General features: G+C 32.7%; 2 protein-coding genes across 2 annotated transcripts; one reads left to right on the top strand and one right to left on the bottom strand.

Annotated features, from left to right (window-relative positions):
- The first annotated feature begins 12,594 nt into the window (after positions 1-12,594).
- Positions 12,595-13,908, top strand: LOC120274066 (pentatricopeptide repeat-containing protein At4g14170). The gene has a single exon (XM_039280815.1). The coding sequence runs from the start codon at positions 12,646-12,648 to the stop codon at positions 13,888-13,890; it is 1,245 nt and encodes a 414-aa protein (XP_039136749.1). The 5' UTR covers positions 12,595-12,645; the 3' UTR covers positions 13,891-13,908.
- On the bottom strand, positions 13,869-15,566 carry LOC120274065 (cytochrome P450 94A1-like). The gene has a single exon (XM_039280814.1). The coding sequence runs from the start codon at positions 15,421-15,423 to the stop codon at positions 13,921-13,923; it is 1,503 nt and encodes a 500-aa protein (XP_039136748.1). The 5' UTR covers positions 15,424-15,566; the 3' UTR covers positions 13,869-13,920.
- Between the last annotated feature and the right edge of the window lie 5,231 nt (positions 15,567-20,797).

Here is a 20,797-nt window from a genome sequence, read left to right as displayed (position 1 = left end):
CTCCCGTACAACAGAGCAAGAAAGTCAAAAGTCAGTGAGTCCACCAAGGGAGTCCAAAAAATCATCATGTTCGAGTCTAGAAAGGAAACAGATGGAAGATAACAAATATGAAACATTGATGGCTGAAGTGATAGCTCTTCGTGAGAAGCTTGCTATTCTTGAAGAAAGGAATAACTCAACCAATGAGAAAGAAGATGTTGTACCACCTCAATTAACTGATGACATTGGCCCAGCTCCACTAGTGAAAAGATCCAAGAGAGTGGCATGGAAGCCAAGAGCAACCAAACCAACACTGTAAGAAGCCTTAGAGATGGCTCAACCAGAGAAACGTGCCACTCGTGCCTCAAAAACAGCAACAACTGCATAACCAACAAAAGTTACGCAAGTAAAAGATACACCGGCACCCAGAGGTAGGAAACGAGCTGCACCAATTCCATCTCAATTAAGTGAAGTGGACAAGTAAACAACAGAGGACATCGACAATGCGATAGAATTGCTAACACAGCTAAAAACTGGGGACTCTATATGCATACCCAAGGAAGGAGATACAGAAAGTGAATCAAAGAAATTGATAGAACAACGTGTCCCGTGAACCGATTTCAATCCAACCAATAAAAGGCCTACCGGATTTGGCCGGCTGCAAAAGATACACCAATTGTCATCAAGTGTTTTCCTTAATCGAAAAATTGATGAGTAAGCACATTGTTCAAATGTTCTATATTAGAATTTTAAATATGCAATTCGGAGTTGCAATCCACTTTTCTGCTAGAGTAATCAATATTTGAATTTGCTGATGTTTATAAATACATAATATTTATTTTAAGCATTAAGCGTATAATATTCAAAATTACTGCTTATTATTTGTCATACCACATTAGTTTTCAATCATATATATGCACTATCATGAACATGCATCACATTATCGGCTACCAAATTAATTGATTTTTGTATATTACATCAGCACAATGGTCTGGACCAGCAAGAAGGATCACACATCCTGTTCTCATCTGTATGCATTGATTGATGGCAATCAGATGGTGCCGGACGATGTAGTTGATGTCTTTGTTCTCATGTTACTTGATACTTTGAAGAATTTCCTAAAGGATTTTAAAATAAAAATAAAGTATTTACTTAATTGTCAAGATTCAAAAACAGCAGAAAGGGTAAGAAATTCATCTTAGCCAGAGAAGGATCCCGTAGTTTCATATGAGTTTTCTTCAATCCTTAATTTAATATTTCACTTTAGTTTTCTCGTAAAAAAAGGTTTAAATTATCTTTTTGAATGTTTTATTGATTTCTTCAATAGAATTGTATAATTTAATTTTAATTAGATACTTACATTTATACAATGTTTATAAAGAAGAATTAGATGTAGTGCATAAAGATAGTCTCTTCAATAGCTTGCCTCTTTATTATGAATTATTAGAAATAGTAAATTACTCTATCGATAATGATGTATAAATATCTTATGTATACTTACTTTGTAGAAATTATCAAATTTATCAAGTATTTTGTAGCACTTATAAAAAATTTGATTATAGCATGTATTCAACCATTAATGTACTATGTAGCAATTATCATTAGTCAGATGAGTTTCTAAAAGTATATAGTTCATATAGGGGAACCAGTCTTTACACTAGAAAAGGGAGGCCTGGCCTGGTCTAGTCAATTATTTTCTTCCAGAAAGGGAAGGCATTTGCACTTTTCCTCGGAGAACAAGTACTTTGAAAATTATATCTGAAATCTATTATAAATCTATATAAATTAGTAGATATAATAGGTCATATTCATAAAAAAAAAATTAACTATGGTAGAAGCTGATTTAGTTAAAGTGGAAACTATATCAGCCAATTTAGATTATATTAAAAATAATACCAAAAAGAATAGAGAAAGTAATGATATAAATGAATTATGCACTTATATGAAAAAATTAACTTTAGAAAAAGAAAAATTAAATTAGAAAGCCAATTTCTGCATATGTTGGATGGACAAAAGAAGAATTAAATAAACTTGTAAAATATAGAATGAAATTTCCCAAAGGATTTTATAAATAATAATGAAGTATTTAGTTAATTGTTAGTATTCAAGAATAGCAGAAGAGTTAATAAATTCATCCGAGCCAAAGAAGGATCTCGTAGCTTCATATGAGTTTTCTTCAATCCTTAATTTCAATATTTCTCTCTAGTTTTCTCATAAAAGAAGTTCAAATTTTATCTTTTTGAATGTTTTAATGATTTCTTCAATGGAATTGTATATTTTAATTTCAAGCAGATACTTAAATTTATACAATGTTTATAAAGAAAATTAGATGTAGTACGTAAAGAGAGTCTCTTCAGTAGTTTGCCTCTTTATTATGAATTATTAGATATAATATATTACTCTATCGATAATGATGTATAAATATTCTATGTATACTTGGTTTAATTGTTGTACATGTCCCTAAAATTGTGTACTTTCTGCCTTTTTAGTCATTCTAATACTTTAAGGTATAATTAAGCCCTCATATTTAATCAAGTTGGGTCATTCTAGTCCACAGCAATATTTTTAGGTACAATTAAGTCCTTGCAATTTACACTTTCCCATCTACACCACGGACTAGAATGACCCAACTCGACTAAATATGAGGACTTAATTATACCTAAAAATATTGCAAGGACTAAAAAGGCAGAAAGTACACAATTATAGGGACCTGTACAGCAATTAAACCTACTTACTTTGTAGCAAGTATCAAATTTATAATGTATTTTGTAACACATATAAAAAATTTGATTATAGCATGTATTCAGTCATTAAAGTACTTTGTAGAAATTCTCATTAGTCAGTGTTGTTTTTAAAAGTATATAGTTCATACAGAGGAACCATTCTTTACACTCGAAAAGGGAGGCCTGGCCTAGTCTAGTCACTTCTCTCCTTCCAAAAAGGAAAGATATTTGCACTTTTCCTCGGAAAATAAGTACTTTGAAAATTATATCTGAAATCTATATAAATTAGTAAAAAAAAGTAGATCTTATTTATAAAAAATTAACTGTAGTAGAAGCTAATTTAGTTAAATTAGAGACTATATTAGCCAATTTAGATTATATTAAAAATAATATGAAAAAGAATAGAGTAATTAATGATGTAAATGAGTATTAGTTCTAGTTTTCAATCTTACAAAACTCTGTACTATTAATGAGGTGCCTCACAACATTAGCTCTTTGCTAATGAGCTCCCAGTTTTTTTTTTCTTGTGTCGTTTTTGTTTAGTATTATGCTATGCTCTTGTATTATGGTAAATGGATGGCATGTTCTATCATATGAAATCGGTGATTTGTCTTTCATCTTCCTTTTGCGCACATTTTCAGTTTTTTTTTTTTTTCCGTTTGGCACATGATATCTGAAACCTTCTTTGGACTATAGTTCTATTAGATCACCAGTCATTTGGCTGGTGTTTTCAAAGTACAATATCAAGTATATTTAGAAGGGGATTTTGTTCATCACCAAACAAAGTTTGACTCTTCACCAATTTGTTTTTGATTTGTTTATTACTGCAGTTTTCAAACATCATGTTTTTGTTATTAATGTGGCAAAGTTTGCTAATGAATTTGGGTTTTCTAATCTTTAGAAGGGGTTTACATCAATGCAATAACATAATTTCATCAAGTTAGTTTCTGAATATCTATTTGTTGTCTGTACTCTTGGTTTGTAGTCACCGATAAACATCAACTGCTTATGTTTTTACACTTATTTTATTTTGTATGATCTAGATTTTTGTTTTTGTTTGTGAAGGATCTGTAAGTTCATGTTATGGTATTAATTGGATTTACTATTGGAGGTAGTCTGGCCATTCTGGGCATTCTTTTTGCTAAAAGCAGTTAGAAACTAGTATTTTGGTACAACTCATCTTTATGAAGTATTTGTTGTTGATGTTATCGTTTCAATTGGATTTTCTATTGAAAGTAATCTGGCCATTTTGTTTGTTAAGAGAAGTTAGAATGTAGTATTTTGTTAGGGTTTGTATCGCCTGTGTGCTTGATATATTTTGTTTTTTTGAAATTGATTTCTGGGCGGTTTTAAAACTTAGTTTTAATTGATCTATGTATTTATTTGTGTGTGTGTGTATTGGAAATTCACGTGGTGCTTCGTATTCTCTAAAGAAAATATTGTTTCATCACAGATTTTTTTCCCTATGTGGATGTACTTGTTGGTTTATATTTGAGATGTCCAGGAACACTGGTTGTGGTTATGGTTGGATTGAAATTTTTTTATTTTATTAATTATCTTGTATTATTGTTATACTCTTCATGGTGGGACGTTGATATTTTAGATCAAAAAGGGCTCTGCTATAAAGCAATATGAGGTCAAACATGTTTGATATGTTCTTTTTGTTGATGAGATAGTAGCATCTTTTTATGTATATTTCCTAGCATATTCCAATCATTTACTTTTCATCCTAAGGCCAATTGTTGTTTTTAACTATATTTAGTTTACCTCAAGTTCATAACATTTCTTGTGAACTGATTCCTATGTGACTAGGTAATTTGATACTTTAAGAGGATAAATGGTAAAACATCACTATGGATATCTTGATATAAATTATAATTAACATGCTCTTAAGATCATGGGATTTCACTCATCATGTTGATATGCTTTTGTCAATGGCAAAAGCATATCTACACATGAACATGTTTTAAAAATCACTTTAATCTCAGAATATAAATATAGTCATCAACCTTTGCAATTAAAACTCAATAGTTTCTCATGTAAACAACGTCATAGAAAACCTTTCAAACCGAATAAAACATCAAGTTAATACAACAAAGGCACTTTGGTAAACATACGGTAACATCCACACTGAGGACAATCATATAATGCATGCAAGTTTCATAAATCAATTCAATTGTTATATACCAACGTAGTCATAACATTTTCATTCGAACAACAAGAGTTTTCCAATATAAATTAATAGAAGGAAAATTCCTTCTAAATCGATCAACAAATCAGTTTAAATATGATAAAACCTTGAGTCAATATCAAATAAAGTAATGAAAACATTTAAAATATATTCTACTAGAAATGTACATCACCTTAACACACTCACAAATTAGGCGATTAACCCCGGTGGTGTTATTCCTCCACCGGCTGCACCTAACAACCAACACACACACATACACACACACACAACCAACAAACAAGAATTAAAGAAAGGAACACAAGAATGAACCCCTAGGTTACCAAGCAACACAACAACTAAGTTTAACTAGTGCTACAATATTAGTACAGTGGCAAGCTACATGATTCAAGAACCCTAGCAAACAAAGGTTCAAGGATACAACAATCAAAGAATCAAAATAAAGAAATTCAAATAACTCAAGTTCTCTCTGCAATGAACAACAATTAGAACATGGATTAAACCATCAAACTAATTTCTAGATCATCCCACCTATAAACACAAGGGAGAGAGGAAAAGGAGAAGCTTAACTCAAGATTTTAATGATCAAAAGGATGGATCATAGCTCCAAGGTTGGAAGAATAACCCTAGCAAACCTCTCCTCTAGCTCCAATGGGTGAACAAGGAAGATGAGGAAGAAAGGAGAAGAGAATGGGAAGGAAAGTGGGCAACCTAAAACAATAAAAAGGCCTAAAAAGAGGCCTTAAAACAAGTCATGGAGCACCTCGTAGGTGCCGTGTGGGCGCACGCCGCCCGCATCTTGCCTGTAACTCATCGGGGGTTCACCGAGTATGTCCTGCGCCTGACTCACGGGCGCAAGCGACCTCACCACCACAAACAGCCACGGGCACATGGCTCGGTCTATGGCTTAAGCAGAGAAGACGAGCATGCACCCACACACTCGACCACTTAAGCTCACAATGACTGAAACACTCCAACCAAACTTAGTTTAACCTACTGCGCAAATACAAACAAGCTCGAATACAAGTTTGAGTTTACGCACCGGAAAAGGCCGAAACACCATATAAATATCCTGATAGTCAAATCAATTCTTCTTCAACTCCTGACAATGATGTGCCACCAACACCTCCTACACCTACCATTACTCAGGTATACACCGAAGGGGTAAGAATCTCCCTGTAGATATTAACTCTGTCCAAACTATGCAGGATTATGAAACATGTGCATATCCTAACCATTACATACACCACCCACAACAGTCGAATCTCCTCCATATGCTCCTAACTCTCCTCCTCACATATTTGGCCTTGACCTTCCCATTGTCCTTCACAAAGAACCACGCAACTATCCTCGCACTAGATATCCTATTAACCACTTCTGTACGTACGCAGCCTTATCCACCGATCACCATTCCTTTACTACCCGTCTTGACAATTACTCAATTCCTAGGAATGTGATAGAGGCTCTGCAATATCAGGGGTGGTTTAGTGCTATGTAGGAGGAAATGTCAGCTTTGTGGAAAAATGACTTGGGATCTCTGTTCTTACCCTCTTGGAAAACATGCAGTCAGTTGCAAGTGGCTCTTCAAGGTTAAAGTCCACCCCGATGAGACCCTTCACTAACTTAAAGCTTAGTTGGTTGCCAATGGTTACTCTAGTCCTATTGCATTAACTATGATGACACATTTTCTCCTATTGCCATTGGCCGTTGCACCAACTCGATATCATGAATGTATTTCTCCATGGAATCCTTAGGGAGAAGGTCTCGGCTACCTGGGTTTATTGTTCAGGAGGAGGCCTCCAAAGTCTGTCATTTGTGAAAATCTCTGTATGGCCTCAAGCAATCCCCTCAAGCCTGGTTTCGTCATCTATCACAGGCTCTTGGTCATTTGGAATATACAGAAGTACAAATGATCACTCAATTTTTTATAAACACTTGAAAGGAAAGACTATTATTCTGGTTGCATACGTAGACGATCTCATCATTACTGGTGATGATGGCGATGGGATCTCTATACTAAAAAAGTTCTTGAGCAAGCAGTTTCAGATTATCGACCTTGGCAAGCTCAAGTTCGTTCTCGGTATTAAGGTATTATGATCTTATAACAAGCTTCTCTTTTGTCAGAGGAAGTATGTGCTCGATATGCTCACAGAAAGCTAGTGGCTTGGATGCAAATCTATTGATTCCCTGATGATCCTTGAGACCAAGCTTATGCTTAAAGATGGAGAATTACTACATGATCTTGAGAGATATTGCAGACTAGTTGGTAAATTAAATTATTAGACAATTACTGGGACTGACATTTCTTATCCAGTGAGTGTCATGAGTCAGTTCATACCGGTTCCTCGTACTACTCATTGGGATGTTGTTGTTCGGATCCTCAGGTACCTCAAGGGATCTCCAGGAAGAGGGCTCATTTACTCTAACCAGGGACATAACAGGATAACAGGATTCACCGGTGTAGATTGGGTATGTTGTCCTACAAGTCAGAGATCCACCACTAGATTCTGCATCTTCTTTGGTGGTAACCTTGTTTCCTGGAAGAGTAAGAAACAGACTATTATAGCTCAGTCTAGCGCAAATTCAAAATATCACGCAATGGCAAACATTTCCTGCGAGCTGGTATGGACGAACCTCTTGCTCAATGAGCTAAGTGTTGTACATTATGGTTTGATGAGGCTACACTACGACAATTAAGCAGCAATGCACATTACCAAGAATCAAGTCTTTCAAGAACGAACTAAACATATCGAGGTAGACTACCACATTTTGTGGAATCTTGTTACAAGCATAGCTTCTCACTCTTCATGCATCCAACTAGTTCATGTCCGGACAAATCTTCAGCTTGCAGATATCTTAAGCAAACCACTCCAAAAACCACACATTAAATATATATGTAACAAGTTGGGCATGATAGATGTATATGTTCCAACTCGAAGAGCGTTAAAGAAAATAAATCGTATAGCTAAAATTAGGGATGTAATTAGGTAATAGTTGTGATTACGATGTAATTACATAGTTTACTATTTTTAGATTTTGTCTTCTCTATATATGTACAGGATGGCTCTTTGAATTATACAGTGAATCGATTATTTGTTTCTCTAATTTTACTTTCTTCACAAATTTGAAGTGTTTTAATGAGAAGACAATTGACGATGAAGTAATTCGTTCCACATGCACATGTGGATTTATGGTTGCTCATTGATTCCCATGTATACATGTTTTGAAAGTCTGTGATGCTGCAAATGCAAACATTTACTCATACGTGTTATGCCCTCCTTGTTATACTGCAAGCTCCTATAAGTACACCTATGCTCTTTGTTTTCATCGAGTACCAAGTTCACAATTTTGGCAAGTTGTGCTTGGGTTAAAGATGGTTCCACTTGTAGGACGACGGACTGTTGATCGACCAAAGATTAGATGTAGACTTATGCACATTGATAGAAACCCTGATCCTACTAAGCATAATTTATGCCATTTATGTAAGCAATTTGTATATTATAGATCTACTTGTCTAGCATGAGGTAGAAATATGTAATGTAAAAAAAGTGATGGATGTATTTTCAATTTGTAGTTGAATGCAATTATTATTGTTTAAACTACAAAGAAATTGTTCAACCAAAACAACAACAACAACAACAACAACAACATATTTTCCCAAAATAAATAAGGTTTAAAAATAATAATAACTTTAAAAAAAAAATTTAAAAAGACAAAAAAATATTATATTTTTGTGATTTTCTAAAAGAGAAAGACGTCCATGAAAAAAACCAGTATCATAATATTTTTAAAAGGTCCACTCATCACCTAGGTTATTTTTGTGATGTTTTGAAACCCATGTTGATTAATAAATTTCACATTGGATTATTTTGATAATTAAAAAAAAGGGTAATATAAGAAAAAGCCCAATTTTTTTTTGTCTTCCTTCCTCTCATTGCAAATTAGATTCCTTGAATTTTTTTTTCCCAGACTACATTATGATCTAACACTTATGGTACCAAACCACTCCTTAGTGCAGTGGATTATTACTTAAATAGTGAATAAGCAGACATAGGGTCTAATCCTTCGATCGCTAGTACTATTGTAGTACTATGTGAAAATTGTAGCGGTATTGTTTATTTACTATTTATTGGGTCCCTTGAGGGAGGATGTCGTTTCCCCCTCTTTCATGGTTACATGACAAGGGAGATTTATTAGCTCAGTGTGGTTTTTGAAAAATTTTTAGACTTGCACATGATAAAACTCTAATCGTCCCATGGGACGTTTACCTGAGTTAATAAATCCCTAACGGATTGATAAGCCACCATAATTGGTGCATCAATATATCTACTTATCTCTTGATAATCCTTAGTGTGGTACACTTATCGCCTTTGTCAAAAACAAGAAAAAAAAACTTATAATACCATATTGGTCAGTTTAAATTCATTATTGAAAAAAACAACAACACAAAAATAAGTAGTTTGTTATGCATGCTATAGAAACAGTGGATGTCTAGTGTAGTAGGCGACGTTACTATAGTACCCGCCAATAGTATTACTATTTCACCTACCAATATATTTTAGACCATTAGATCGAATTAATCTTGGCCATCCATTTCCCTCTTGAGTGCCTATAAATACCCACTCATTTGTTATAAATAATGTAGAGAAGAAGGAATAAGAGGTGAAATAGAAACATGGGTGTTCGATATATATATATTTTTTCTTTATTCTTATATTATTTATATTTCTCTTTATACTTATCATATATTCATAAAAATCTATATATATTTATATTGAGGATGAACTATTATTTGCATTTACAATATAATTTTTGTTCTTTTACATAAACTAGTAAATTTGACCTTCTAAAAACACACTTCTGTATTAAAAAAAGAAACACACAGGCTAAATTACTTTAATTAAAATACTCTTGATTATTCTTATTAACTATATACATTATATATTTCAATAAAGTATATTTATTTAATAAAATATTAAATATTAATCAAATAATCAAATAATATATTAAAATTATATTTTAAAAATACAATATTAAAAATAATAAAAACACATGAATAATAATAAATTATTATATTATTTTAAAAAATATTTAATTTGTGGATGATAATAAAATAAAAAACAATTTTAATAAAAATATGGGCTCCATTACATTTGAATTTAAAAAAGAAAAATTTTTGTAATTTAAGAAAAACATGGGTGTTCGGTATATATATATATATATATATATTTTTCTTTATTCTTATATTATTTATAGTTCGGTATATATATATTATGGAAAATTTTAAAAATTATTAGAAAAATTTGGAGCTTGGGAAAATAGAGTAGTGTTTTTATCTATAATAGAGTTGAAAATTTAAAGATGAAGAAGTGGAGAAAAATATTAAGTTTTATTTGAGAATGTAGGTATATTTAAAGAGATAAAATTAAAAATTAAAAAAATTGCTTTGTATTCACCCAATGTTTAACTTTTCAAAATTAATATGTGGGTCCATGCTCTTTATTTAAATTTAAAAATAAATAAATAAAAACAATTCTGTGGACCTGGTTGAACGCTCAATGGCCACTAAGCGCTTCTAATGAACGCTCAATCACCCCATCAATCATTGAGCTCTGATTGAGCGGCTATTAAAGATGTTCTTAGCCCTCAACTCTCTCCCATTAGCGCTGCTTTTCATCTTTATGTTAAATTATTACTCTTTCCTTCTCAGTACATTTATGTAAGTGTTGGGAGAAGTTACAACTATTCTTGCCCTTATTCCTAAGAGTTAAAAAACACAAGAAACCAAGATATAACAAGGAAAACATACATTATTGTAATTAATTCATAGAAGAAGGATATCATATTTATGAATTTAGATGTATCTACTTCAATAGTTTGTTCTCCTTTTTTTTTTTTAACTTTTAAAATTTAAGTAACAATCTTCTTAAATGAGAAATTAAAGAATTGCATACGCTTAGATACCCATTAAAATTAGTGTTTTATATGTCAAAAGTAAAAGTATAAACTCTCTTAACTTAATCACTCATGGGAGTCAAATGTGAAATGCCTTAAATGCCTCCATTATTATAACAGTAGTAAACTCTAATACAACCTCTAACATCCCTTTTTCACTATAATGAATTTACCTGTCTATGCTATTGGTAATTTATGAAATATTATTTCTATATAAAAATTAATAATAAATAAGTATTCACTGATACGCATGATTTTAGTGTTTATTGTTATATATAAATATTAATATAAATAGGTAAGTACAGTGGCGGAACCAGAACTTACCGGTAGGGGGGGCTAAAGCTAGAGTGTAAAAAAATTATCAAATAAAATAATTATCTACAGTAAAAATAGTTCAATAATATTACTACAATTTGAATATAGATATAGTGAAAAAAAACATTAACTATAATTTGAACTGCTATCGTTGTCATGGTGTATCTGACTAAAAAAAATAAATATATTTAACTAGACAACTAAACAATCATTCATTTACTCTAACATGTATATTATTATATTAGAATAACTAATTTATACTTGCCATTCCACATTATCAACTTAATTTTTTAAAATTAATAAATTGTTTTCGTAAATTTTATTAATATTATTCAGAAACTTTTATTGAAAATTTGAAATTTGAATGCCACATTATCAAGTTAATTTTTGTCTTAATTTTTTATAAAATTTAAAATTTTGGTAACTTTTTGAAAATAAAAAAACTTATTAATCAGTAAAAGTATAAAAAACTTAACACTTTAACACATTATCAATTTAATTTATTTAAAATCATTAAATTATTTTTATAAATTTTATTAATATTATTCATAAATTTTTATTAAAAATTTCAATGCCACATTATCAATTTAATTATTTCTTTAAATTTATTAAAATTTTAGCAACTTTTTGAAAATATAAAAAACTTATTTTTAGTTAGTAAAAGTATCAAAAACCTAACATTGCAAAAAATTTATAAATAATATTAATAAATGAAATTTCAATGTCTCATTATCAATTTAAATTTTTTGTTAATTTTTTTTAAAATTTTAAATTTCAGCAATTTTTTGAAAATAAAAAAACTTGTTTTTAATGAAAGTATAAAAACTCAACATTGCAACCCATGGGATTTGAACCGTGGGCTCTAATCACAAAACTCCAACCAACCACTCAAGCACATTGATATCATATGACAATTAGTTACAAAAAAAATATTATATAACAATATTATATAAATAAAAACCCCAACTTCATGGCTGCCGGAAAGCAACCTCACCGGAGCCGAGGGGGGCTGAAGCCCCCGCTCGCCCCCCTTGGTTCCGCCATCGGGTAAGTATCAACTTATAATTGATTTGTATATAAACCATATTCAATTATTATTATTATTATTTTTTATTATTTTATTTTTTTTGAAAAAGTGGATAAACCACTTCAAAATTATTATTATTATTATTATTATTATTATTATTATTATTGATTCATTAACAAATAAAACAAGTCACATGTGGACTGTGAGTACATGTCAATAGCTGAGTTATGCAATTGTTATGCCTTCTACCTACTTGAGCTAAGGTCCGAACTCGCTCTCTCTGTGAGGAGAACGTCTTATGCTAGAGTTGATATTAATGAATCAAATGGTCATTATTATTATTATTATTATTATTATTATTATTATTATTATTTATTTATTTATTTTCCTGGCATACAGGCCACGCATGGACAATAACAAGCGGGGGTTCATTATTCATACTGGATCACTGGCCTCAAATGCCGCAGCAGCAGCTATGCATGCGCGCGAGCTCTATACCAAGATTGAACATTGCCGCCATCTTCACCATCTTCTCCAACTACTCCCACGTTGTTCCCAACCCTAATTCATACAACATCCTCATCTCCAACCTCTCCAAATCCAACCAACCTCACCAATCCTTAAACCTCTTCCGCACCATGCTCTCTTCCGGCGTCTCCGCCGACGCGTTCACTCTCCCCGCCGTCCTCCGCTCTTGCGCCGCCCTTCGTCTTTCCTCCCTTGGCCCAACCGTGCACTGCCTCTCTGTCAAATCCGGTTTGTATTCCAATCTCTTCGTCGCCTCCGCTTTGGTCATTTTCTATGTCCGTTTGGGCCGGCTCCTGAGTGCAAGGTATGTGTTTGATGAAATGCCTGAGAGGGATGCTGTGCTTTGGACGGCGATGCTTTCCGGGTACGCGCAGAGTGGGGAGCCGGAGTCGGCGTTGGGGGTTCTCAGAGAGATGGTGAGTGAAAGGATTGAGCTTGATGGTGTGGTCATGGTGAGCTTGCTGTTGTCTTGTGGGCAGCTGGGGTGGCTAAGGCATGGGAAGAGTGTGCATGGGTTTAGTGTAAGGAGGTGCTTTGGATTGGTGCTAAGCTTGGGGAATGCTCTCATTGATTTGTATGTGAAATGTGGGGATTTCAGCTATGCAGAGAAGGTGTTTGATGGAATGTCTGAAAGAGATGTGATTTCATGGACTGCTTTGATTCTCGGTCATGGATTGAATGGGCGTGCAAATGTTGCTTTTAAGATGTTTGATGAAATGCGCAAGGAGAGGATAGAACCGAACATGGTCACATTTCTTGGGGTTTTGTCTGCGTGCGCTCATGCTGGCATGGTTGAGAAGGCTTGGGGTTATTTCAGCATGATGAATGAGTTTGGTGTTGCGTGTGAGCTGAAGCATTATGCTTGTTTGATTGATGCAATGGCAAGGGCTGGGCAGCTGGAAGAGGCTGAGAGGTTGGCAGAGGAGATGCCTGTCAAGCCAGACAGGGCAGTGTTTGGCGCAATATTGGCCGGCTGTCGAGTTCATGGTAATTCCAAAGTGGCACAAAGAGTTTCGAAGAAGTTGCTCAAAATGCATCCAGATAAGAGTGGGTACTATATGAGCATTGCAAACATATATGCAGATTTAGGGAGGCCTAATGATGCAGAGAAGATAAGAGATTTTATGCTGGAAATGAATGTCGACAAACTCCCTGGTTTAAGTTCAATTGTATAAGATCAAATTGATTATCAAACATAATACAAATCATACAACAACACTTGGAAATCTCTCCCTGATTCGAACATGCAGACCACCCTTCATCCTCAGTGTCAGGGCCTGTGTTTTCCCCGGTATCCTTTCCTTGTCGATAACGTCAATGACAAACCTCTCCAGCACACAAGCAATGATGGATTTCATCTGAATATAAGCCATTTCCTTCCCCAAGCACATCCTCGGACCGGCATGAAATGCCGGGTATCTATATGGGCTCTCTGGCTGGAAATTCCCATCCTCATCCAACCACCGTTCAGGCTTAAAGTCCATGCAATCCTCTCCCCAAATCCCTACCATCCTCCCCATTGCATAAGCATGGTAAGTAACAAACCATCCTTTCTTGACTGCAGTTCCATCAGGAAACACTTGATCTTCATAGCACATCATTGTGTTTATAGGCACAGGAGGATAAAGCCTCATAGACTCAGAAATCGCGGCATGGATATACTGCATCTCTCTCAGCTCCTCATAATCAAAAGCTTCAGTTCCAACACTACCAAGTTTCCTTTTTGCTCTCACTGCCCTGACCTCTTGCAGTATCCGGTGCTTGACCTCCGGGTGCGAAGCCAAGAGCCAGAAAAACCAAGTAAGGGCCGAAGAAGTCGTGTCCCGGCCGGCGAGAATGAAGCTGATAACAATATCACGAAGAAACACATCAGAGTTCTCCTTATCTGCCATGAACCTTGAAAGTAAATCCTCTTCACTCTTCTTCTCCTTCCTTCTAATCCTAATGATCCTCTCAGCAAAATCATGCACAGTAGCTATAGACTCTTTGAGCCGTTTCTCAGACCCCATGTTGAGCATCCTTTTGAGCATCCAGAACCGAGGCAAAGCATACCGGAACCTACCGGAAATAAGCTCAGTAGCAGCACGGAAAGCTCCGGCAAACTCTGTTACATGGTCAGCAGTGAGACAAGCAGGGTCTTCATTGAAAGCAAGCTGGCAGACGTTGTCGAACGCGAAGCGTTCGAGAAGGTCTTGGAGGTCGAGTGAGGCGGAGTTGGAGCCGGAGACGGAGAGGAGAGGGAGGAGACGGTTAAGAGTCTCGTGCTGGACGATGCGGACGACGAAAGAGCGGAGAGAGCGAGTGTTAAACTCAAAGCTGGCGGTTTTACGCTGAGAGCGCCAGAGGTCGCCGTCGACGTTGAAGATGCCGAGGCCGAGGAAGTCATGGAGGTGAGTGAAGGAGCGGGAGCCTTTGGGGAAGGAGGAGAAGTTGGTTTTGAGGAGGTGTTCGACGTTGGAAGGGTTGGCGGTGATGACGCCACAGGAGCCGAGACGGGCGAAGGTGAAGGTGTTGGTTGGGGAGGAGGAGAGGATGTCGGTGGTCCAGTCGAGGAAACGGTGGCGGTTGTGGAGGAACTGGGGGAGGTTTCCGATGAGAGGGTAGGTTTGTAGAGATAATGATGATGATGAAGTGTTGAGGAAGAGGAAGAAGAAGAGGAAGGAGAAGAGAGGGATAGTGAGGAGGAAGAAGAGAAGGAGGAAGTCCATGAGAGCAGGTAGCTTGAGATGAAAATAGTGTGAATCGTTTTAAATTATGGCGGGTGTTTTATAAGGAGATGATAACGTGGAGGGAAAGAAGTGTTGCAATATTTTATTATATTATATATTTTTTTATTTATTGGAAGTGTGATGGAGATTTTTTTAAAATTTTATTTATTAAATAATTAATTTATTATTATTATTATTATTATTTGATATTTACCTCCCAACTAAACAAGGGGTGTTAGTTTTGGTTTTAGTCATTATCCTTCATTATTGTTTGTAAAAATGGTTTGTTTGTTTTGGTTTAGTCATTATCCTTCATTAATGTTTGTGAAAATGGTATGTGTTTGTGAGAACCACGAAAGGGTGGAGTGGAGTGGTCAACACTCAAGGGTGTAATGGTAACTTAAAACTATATTATTTAATTTATAATTAATTTGGATTGAAAAAGTAAATTGCTTTATGTTGGATGTTCAGATGATGTTATTTTGATCTTGATTTATTCACTTGTTTAATGTATAATTAATTTATCCGCGTTGGTTGGAGGATAAGCCAATTGCCCGCCACCTTCATTTTTTTTTTAATGGTTATCCGATAATTTTTTTAATATAAAATTAATATTAATTGATTGAAAATTGATATTGATAGATTTATCAATATTAATTTTGAATAGTTGATATTAGTATATTATTATAAACAGGGTCAGTTAAAAGGTAAATAAATAAACTCCAACTACAACCTCCGTTTATATATTGTGCAGTAAAAATTATATTTACCTGTAAATTCCATAATACTCCCTTCATTTTTTTTTAATTGTCTCATTCTATTTTTTTTTTTAATTTGCCCATCTCTTATGTCAAGAGAGTATGTAATACATTTTTTTTTTTTGTTTTTTTTTAAATGTACTCTTTTTAGGGAGAGAGGTTTATTTAATGAGAAAATGGGAGAGTATAAATAAGATGGACATTAAATATAGAGAGAGGTATGGGTCAAAGAGTTAAAGTAATTTTAAAAATTTTGGAACCTGATTCAGTTAAATGGGAGGAACTGAAGGTTATAGAAGTTTATCTTTCTTGAAATTTTCAATAGAGATATTATCTTATAAAAAATTCAATGATGCCTAAAGTGGAAATATAAATAAATATGATTTTTATTAAAAAAATATATAATTAATTCATCATATTTATAGGTTGGAATATATAATTAAACAATTACGGTCAATCACGCAATCAGATAAAATATCATTAACTTGTCTCGTTCTACATCTCATAAATTTTTTTATTAATGGTTAATATGATTAATAAATAATTGTTTTAACCATTTATTATATTAATTAATTTATTTACTTTTTAAAATCGTTATTCCTATTCCAAGTTTAGTCACGGATGAGATCATCCAAGGTTTGAAGTGGATCTAATTGATTTCATTATTGAGAGCAATGAACTTTATGAACCCAAAACCATAAATTGATGCATAAATAGAAGTACATGAATCAACATATCAATAAAAAAATATACGCACATATGCAAATATTATCACTAGAGATGTATGAACTAGACTAATTCCTTATTCAAAATTTCAAGTATGTCTCAATGTCAAATAAACACCAAATTCGCCAAAAATATAGGTCAAATTTCACTCAATTAAACCAACCTTATAATATTCTAGTTTTTATTTATTTATTTATTGGTAATGAAGATTAGGAGACTAAAAAGTTAATGTCAGAAATTCTAAACCAACATACAAGCACATATATAATCTTAAAATTCTATAGTATACAAATAGATAGATAACAAAATTTGACCCATATATTTAATTGATAAGGTATGAAATAGACAATTTCTTCTCCAAATAAATAAATTAAGACTTGTCAACTTTCACATGTTTTGGAATAATAACTGGTGTTTTGAAATCATTAATTAAGTTCACCAAAGTAATGCACCAATTCTTTATTTGTTAATTATCAATTGCCTATCAAATAGCATGCTTTCATATACATTCGGACAAAAAAACAAAGGTTGAACTGCAGCTTTGAAGTTTTTTTATTTTTATTGCACCAAAATCAGTAGCTAGTCGCTAAGAAAAATAAGATACGTGCACAAGTCTCGGTGGAACAAATGAGAGCGGAACCCATACATATATAGATGTTAAGACTACCCGTACATAACCGTTACTCACACTTCAAAAAATATACTCTCACTTATGATTGGAACTCTCACTAGTTGTGGAGTTCAATGGAGACTCAGCTACCAATAAACTACTTGATCGTTGGTAGCTATGAAATAAATGTTGGTTCATGGTTGAATTTGGGAAGAAGAGAAACCTTTTTATTTTAATTAGACAATAGTTTGTGCTAATTAATATTAATTAAAATATTTAATTATTAAGTTAATGTTTTAATTAATGACTGATGTTTATTAAAACTAATAATTTAAAATATCAATAAACAGTTATATTTATTGTAAAAGAATAAGTTTATTCTTATTCCAAATTTCCAAATTTTCAAGAAGGGGTGTTTAGCAGGAATAAATTGGATAAAAATTATAATATTTTACACATCAAATTAAAATAAAAAACCCACCTCATAACAAATATTAAAATTAAAAATATTTATCATAACGTCCATATATTGCTTTTGAGATTAGCATAACCTATGATATGCTTTTAACTTTTTAAATTTAATTTATGGGCATGCTTTAAATAATTTATTATTATTGCTATTATTCCTAAACATCTGATTATTGTAATACTTCTTTCGTTCTTTTTTATTTGTTGTGGTTAACCGAATCTCACATATTAAAAAAACTTACTTATTTCATAAAATTTTATAAAAAATTAATTATTTTTTTAAAATTATTCCTAATTTATATCCACATTTTAAAATATTAAAGATAACTTTGAAAATAAAAAGTAATAAATATTTTTTAATATTAAAAAATAACAAATAAAAAAAATGAATTTATTACAAATAAAAAAGAACGAAGAGAATAGTTGGTTCGCTTTTCATGGGCAATCATCTTAATTATTTAAAAAGATAAAATTAATTTCTTGTAATCTGCAAATCTGCATCAAGTATCCATCGTCTTGTTTTGGCCCAGCAAGCTCACATCACATGGACTGTTTTGAAAAAAATAAAAAAACAAGCGGGCAAGCTCAAATGGATAGACACGGACATAGTAATTTAATATAAATTAAATTAAATTAAAATAAAAATTTTAATATTTTTTTTTAAACTAAGGAACCACTTACAGTATGGAAGATCATTGGACCTCTCCCAGTTTTTTTTTTAATTTTTTTAAAAAATGATTTGATTTGATAACCATTTGAGTTCATAATCACTTATTTAAAGCATTAGAAAAGCACTTGTCAAGCTTAGGCATTTTGGGTTGGAACACTCAAAAAGCACTTTTTAAGTTTAATAGAAGTCTTACGGAAAAAAAGTCTTTTCAGGAGTAAGTTAAATGACTTTTTATATTTTTGTGTTTGTATTAGACTTTTCCGTAAGCGGAAATTGTAAAAATAAAAGTAAAAAAAGCGACTTTTTCGGATGTTCGTCATCACTAAACCACGAAAAAAAGTTTTCATTTTTTCAGACTTTCTGAAACAGCTCGATCTAGCTAGTTTTGAACACGAAGTCTGGCTTTATAAAAAGCTACACGGGTTTTCAAAAGCTCATCCAAACAAGCCCTTAGTCCGACACACCTCATTGATAAAATAGAGATTTTAGAGCATTAGAAAATTTGAATGGAACTTTTATTAATTTTAAAATATTATTCCCTCAATTCCTTTTTTCCTTTTTATCTGTCACAAATCCATGTTTCTTTTTATCTGTTATTTTCTAACATAAAAAAATATTTATTATTTTTTTTTACCAAAATTACCCTTAACACTATTCAATTCTCTTTTTAGAATTAAATACAAAAGAGAAATATGAACATATAAATTATGGGTAATTTAAAAAAAACTAATTATTTATAAAATTTTGTGAAATAACTAAATTTCTTGGTACGTGAGATTTGGTTAATCATGACAGATAAAAAAGAAAAAAAGGAGTATTAACGGAGCCAACCAAATTAATTAATTCTTCTTTAAATTGATACACAAAATTGAATGCCTAATCATTATTATTTTTGGCCATATTTTACACAAACTGTGTTTTAATTTGCAATCTATCATGCACAATTATAATGCTCCTCTTTACACTGATTTGTTTTCAAACAAATATGGAATGATCCCACAATGAATCTATATCATGCTTTTTAATCTAACTTCTTCACATAATCTTATGTCTCATTTATGAGCTTCAGCATTTGAACCAAAATAAATACCCTTTCTATTTTAAATCTATGTATCTCAATGATTCAGAAATATCTCATGCATTTCAAAGGAACATACATCAATGATACCAAGTGCAAGTTTGTTTGTCACTGCATTTTGATCATTGAAAATTGAAAGCTCTTCGATCTAAACCTTCGACATTTCGAGTAATGAATTTTCAGAAGAGAATAGGGATGTTAATTTACTGGAACCTCTTTTCAGAAGCAAAAACTAGCTCTTTTAAATGCTGTGCTAAGCATGCCCTAGAATCAATCTGATCTTCAGAACTAACTAATTGAACCTACATCTGCAATTCAATATAATACTATGTCAATTTGATGTGTAATAGACTGGTTTTCACAATCAAGTCCATTCCGTCCAAATCATATAAATCGTGAGCGCAAATGATAAATCTGTTGCCATTGACTGACGAAGACGATACAAAACTATTCCTTCTTGCAGAAGAAGCCTTATATAATCAAATTTCTTCAAATTACTAACATTGACAAATCAGCAACTATTAAAACTTGGCATAAACAACCTAACAGCCCCTCAAATTATGCATAGATCAGAGGGGTTCAATAAATTTATCTAAAAAGGAAATGAAGATTTCATATGTTCAAATCTACATAGCAAATATAACAATGATGCTGTGTAGGCCCCCTCAAAAACTAAGTCATGAAGTGTAAAACCAAGAACTTCCTACCATTCGCGCTATGTTCTTATATTCGTCATTATTTCAAGTTGACACATAACTAAATTTATATCTAAGCTACTCGGATATTCTGTTTAAGCTCCATCACGAGTGTTATGATCTAATATGTTCTCTAAACAATAAATACACCTCAAACACAGGTGGCAAATTGTGCTGCAGAGCTTGATGTTTGACATGAAGATTCAACATTTTGTATTGCTTCTCTGAGGAATTGAGATTGTTAGGAAGAAAGAGAAAAGATCTTATAAATGATCAGCAAAATTGAGAGGTTCAACCTCAAACAATCTAGACCCATGAGGGATATTTACTAAATTTCTTTAAAAAATATGATGCAAATTACACATGATG

This window comes from Dioscorea cayenensis, chromosome 12 (genome assembly GCF_009730915.1).
Source record: "Dioscorea cayenensis subsp. rotundata cultivar TDr96_F1 chromosome 12, TDr96_F1_v2_PseudoChromosome.rev07_lg8_w22 25.fasta, whole genome shotgun sequence".
Lineage (NCBI taxonomy): Eukaryota > Viridiplantae > Streptophyta > Magnoliopsida > Dioscoreales > Dioscoreaceae > Dioscorea > Dioscorea cayenensis.
Note: the sequence above shows the minus strand (reverse complement) of the source record. Positions and strands in the feature narration are given on the sequence as shown.

Coding starts and splice junctions, on each gene's coding strand:
- LOC120274066 (XM_039280815.1), top strand. CDS start 12,646: ATGCCGCAGCAGCAGCTATGCATGCGCGCGAGCTCTATACCAAGATTG.
- LOC120274065 (XM_039280814.1), bottom strand. CDS start 15,423: ATGGACTTCCTCCTTCTCTTCTTCCTCCTCACTATCCCTCTCTTCTCC.